Here is a 2,817-nt window from a genome sequence, read left to right as displayed (position 1 = left end):
GAAAGAGAGCAATGCTATAAGTTTTCCCTCAGTCAGTGAGGCAGACACATCCCTGCATGACAGTTAGTATTCCCTATCCATTCCCTAAAGATTCCCATTAGCTCCTCCTAACCTGCAAATCCATAGGAAAAAAAAAATAATCATCAAGCAACAGGAAAGGGCCACAATTCTTTCAAGCCTGGACTTGTTAAGTGGGAAGGAAAATACATGCAGCAGCTTCACAGATTTTCCCCACTTTTAATTTAAAATGAGAGAAAAAGAAAAAAAATCCACCCTAGGATCAGAGACCTATTACCAATAGAAAGGCATCCACCCACATGCAACTATCTATGGCTGGTCTGCTTGAGTGGAGAAGTCAAAGACTGAATTGGACCAAGGAAATAGCTCTCCTCCTCAGCCCTAGAGATGGTCTCTCCTGGCCAAGGTGGAGGCAGGTAGCAGTGTGGCAGAAGCTTCCACTGCCAGTGCCTGGGTTGCAGATAAAGAGGCCATCAGTGTCCAGGGTTGTCAAGCCAGCACTCTTCAACAGCACTAAATTCACAGAAACAACTTTAAAGTGATAGTGTCAACTTAAAATCAGGTGTTGTCAACAAAGATTTATTTAGCTAAGGGACTTCTGCTCTCTTCAAACATGTTAGGACTGGATGATTGTCTGTGATCCTAAACCATAAACATCTCCTATTTGATTATTAAAGAAGTAACTGCTACAATACAAGCTACTTGTTTGGCAGGCAAAATGTGTTTGCAAGCTGATATACCCATGAGTCAAAATGCAGGCAGCTCTGCCTGCCACAGTGAAAACACAACCAGAGCAATGATGGAGCAGCTGAGCAGAATCAAAGCAGAAGGGATGTGAGCCCCTCCCAGCATGGAAGCTGCTGTTACTGAGCCAGGTAAATTTAAATAACAAGAATCAATCTCCTCTGACAGAAGAGAATAGAGAAAGTCAACCCACCCTGCTACATATAAATGAACAGCACAAACTGTTCTCAGCTGAGCTCAAGAACAGAATTTTCACGTGCTCAGCACTCACATTTGATTCTCAACTCCCAGAAGAGCTCAGGCCCCATTAAGCCCCAGGTTTTCAGCAGCTTTCAGCACTCAGCAGCTCCCATGCTGACACTTAAAAACAGATTTTCAGAGCCCAGTAGGCAGCACACACCCAGTACTGAGCAGTGAGCCGTAAGACCCCAATTATAAAAGTCCATTATTTCTGAAAATCTGTCCCTGAAGATAGATGTGTGAAGACAAAACTCAACAGAGCCATTAAGCACTTTGACTCACCTATAGACAGAATGCCACCCTTCCTTTCATTTGCATCAGAGCTAGAGACCAGCTCAAATATGTGATGGTTCAGCTGATCATAAAACCTGGTAGATTCTTCCTGACTCATCTGTAAAAGGAAAAAGTTCAAATCAGCTTTTAGCATTCTTCCTTTCCTTCCTGCCCTCAAAACCTCCATGAAGATGATGCTTCTTAGATCACTTAGAAAGAAATTAAATCAACCACACATTAGAAGCACAACACTCTATCTCTTATTTGTGTCAAGTTTATTTAATGTGCTGCTTGACCACCCATCTGTATCTCCAACTCATGCACACCTCCTACATGCTGGGACAAAGGTAAGCTCCCTGCCATGCTCCATCTCCTTTCTAAGATCAGCTTCCATATTCCCCAAGTCTCCACCCCCAAAGTTCCTAGCCAGTGCTCCTAGACCCACGGGATAAACACGGATGAATTATCTGGCTTGCAGCACTCACTTCACGGAGCTCCATGGTGACATAATGCTGCAGGTCCTTGGCAGCTTTTGCCCTTGTCTCTTCACTGCGACTCTTCAATCCATTGGCAAATTGTTGGAGAATGGACACGGTGCCCGACATGATGGTGGCAGGTTGGGGCTCGGGGGCATCAAGTCCTGTAAGTTCTTCAGAGAGAGATTTTTTTTTTTACTACTTTCAGCCCTAGAAATCTCTGAGCTTCTTTCTTAACGCTGCCTCGGCTGTTTCCAAAACACACATCCCACTGCATGCAAGGAGCATAAAATCACAATGACTGTGTTCCTCAGGCCTGACAACCCTGTGACAAAAGTGTATCCCCATGTAACGTCTTGACCTCCAGCCTATTTGCTCTCAAGTTCCTCAAATACCAATATATGCTTCAGTAGGTCAGATGCCCGACCCCATGCTGATCTAATTCTACATCAAGGGTAATGCAATAGCTGAAAAATAGCCCAGTCTGATTAGAGTTTACAATTACCCTGCAATAAGTAAGTCCAACCATTGCCATAATTATGTAATTATCACATTTGACTGCTCCTTGAATGTTTCCATCCAAGTTTCTCCACAGAAATTCCAGTGCTATGCAAACAGAAGGAAAACTCAGCACTCAGGGCCTGGCAAGTGTTACATTCTCCAGTTGGTATTTAGAGATGGGAAATCTACTTATAGCAACACCCATCACTGCAACAGGATGCTTCCTATAATAACACATACCCAAACATTCTAATGGGCCTTCCTTCACACGGAAAATATTTTAAAGAGGCTTGAACCCCCCGATTTTCAGGTTACATAAACCCAAACCCAGGACTTGACAGAAGGGCCCGCAGAGACACAGGACGCCAAAACGTCCAACTCTTTCTTCCCCAAAATATCCTCACGCGGTCACAAAGATCCACCGAGATCACCAGGTGAGGCGGCTTCGGGGCTTCCCCGGGACGGGGAGCCGGGAGGGGCTCCCCGGGAGGGGCTCCCCGGGAGGCGGGAGCAGCCCGGGCCGCGGGGAGGCTCCCTCAGCCGGGAAGGAGCCGGCAGGCCCGAG

At 45.8% G+C, this 2,817-nt stretch overlaps 2 protein-coding genes across 2 annotated transcripts in view; one reads left to right on the top strand and one right to left on the bottom strand.

Moving 5' to 3' along the window:
- Window positions 1–1,880, bottom strand: part of MTOR (mechanistic target of rapamycin (serine/threonine kinase)) — a 63,504-nt gene extending 61,624 nt beyond the window's left edge. Inside the window, exons 1-2 of the mRNA XM_010005136.1 lie at window positions 1,761–1,880; window positions 1,285–1,393 (exon numbers count right to left, since the gene is read on the bottom strand). Of these exons, the coding sequence (XP_010003438.1) occupies window positions 1,285–1,393; window positions 1,761–1,880 (229 nt within the window). The remainder of the gene's footprint in view (window positions 1–1,284; window positions 1,394–1,760) is intronic.
- UBIAD1 (UbiA prenyltransferase domain containing 1) overlaps window positions 1,879–2,817 on the top strand; it is a 3,857-nt gene continuing 2,918 nt past the window's right edge. The window contains exons 1-2 of the mRNA XM_010005243.1: window positions 1,879–1,891; window positions 2,563–2,686. Coding sequence (XP_010003545.1) covers window positions 1,879–1,891; window positions 2,563–2,686 — 137 coding nt within the window. The remainder of the gene's footprint in view (window positions 1,892–2,562; window positions 2,687–2,817) is intronic.

The sequence above is a fragment of the Chaetura pelagica genome, unplaced genomic scaffold, assembly GCF_000747805.2.
Source record: "Chaetura pelagica isolate M959 unplaced genomic scaffold, ChaPel_1.0 scaffold159, whole genome shotgun sequence".
Classification (NCBI taxonomy): Eukaryota; Metazoa; Chordata; class Aves; order Apodiformes; family Apodidae; genus Chaetura; species Chaetura pelagica.
This window is presented reverse-complemented; position numbering and strand designations above follow the sequence as displayed.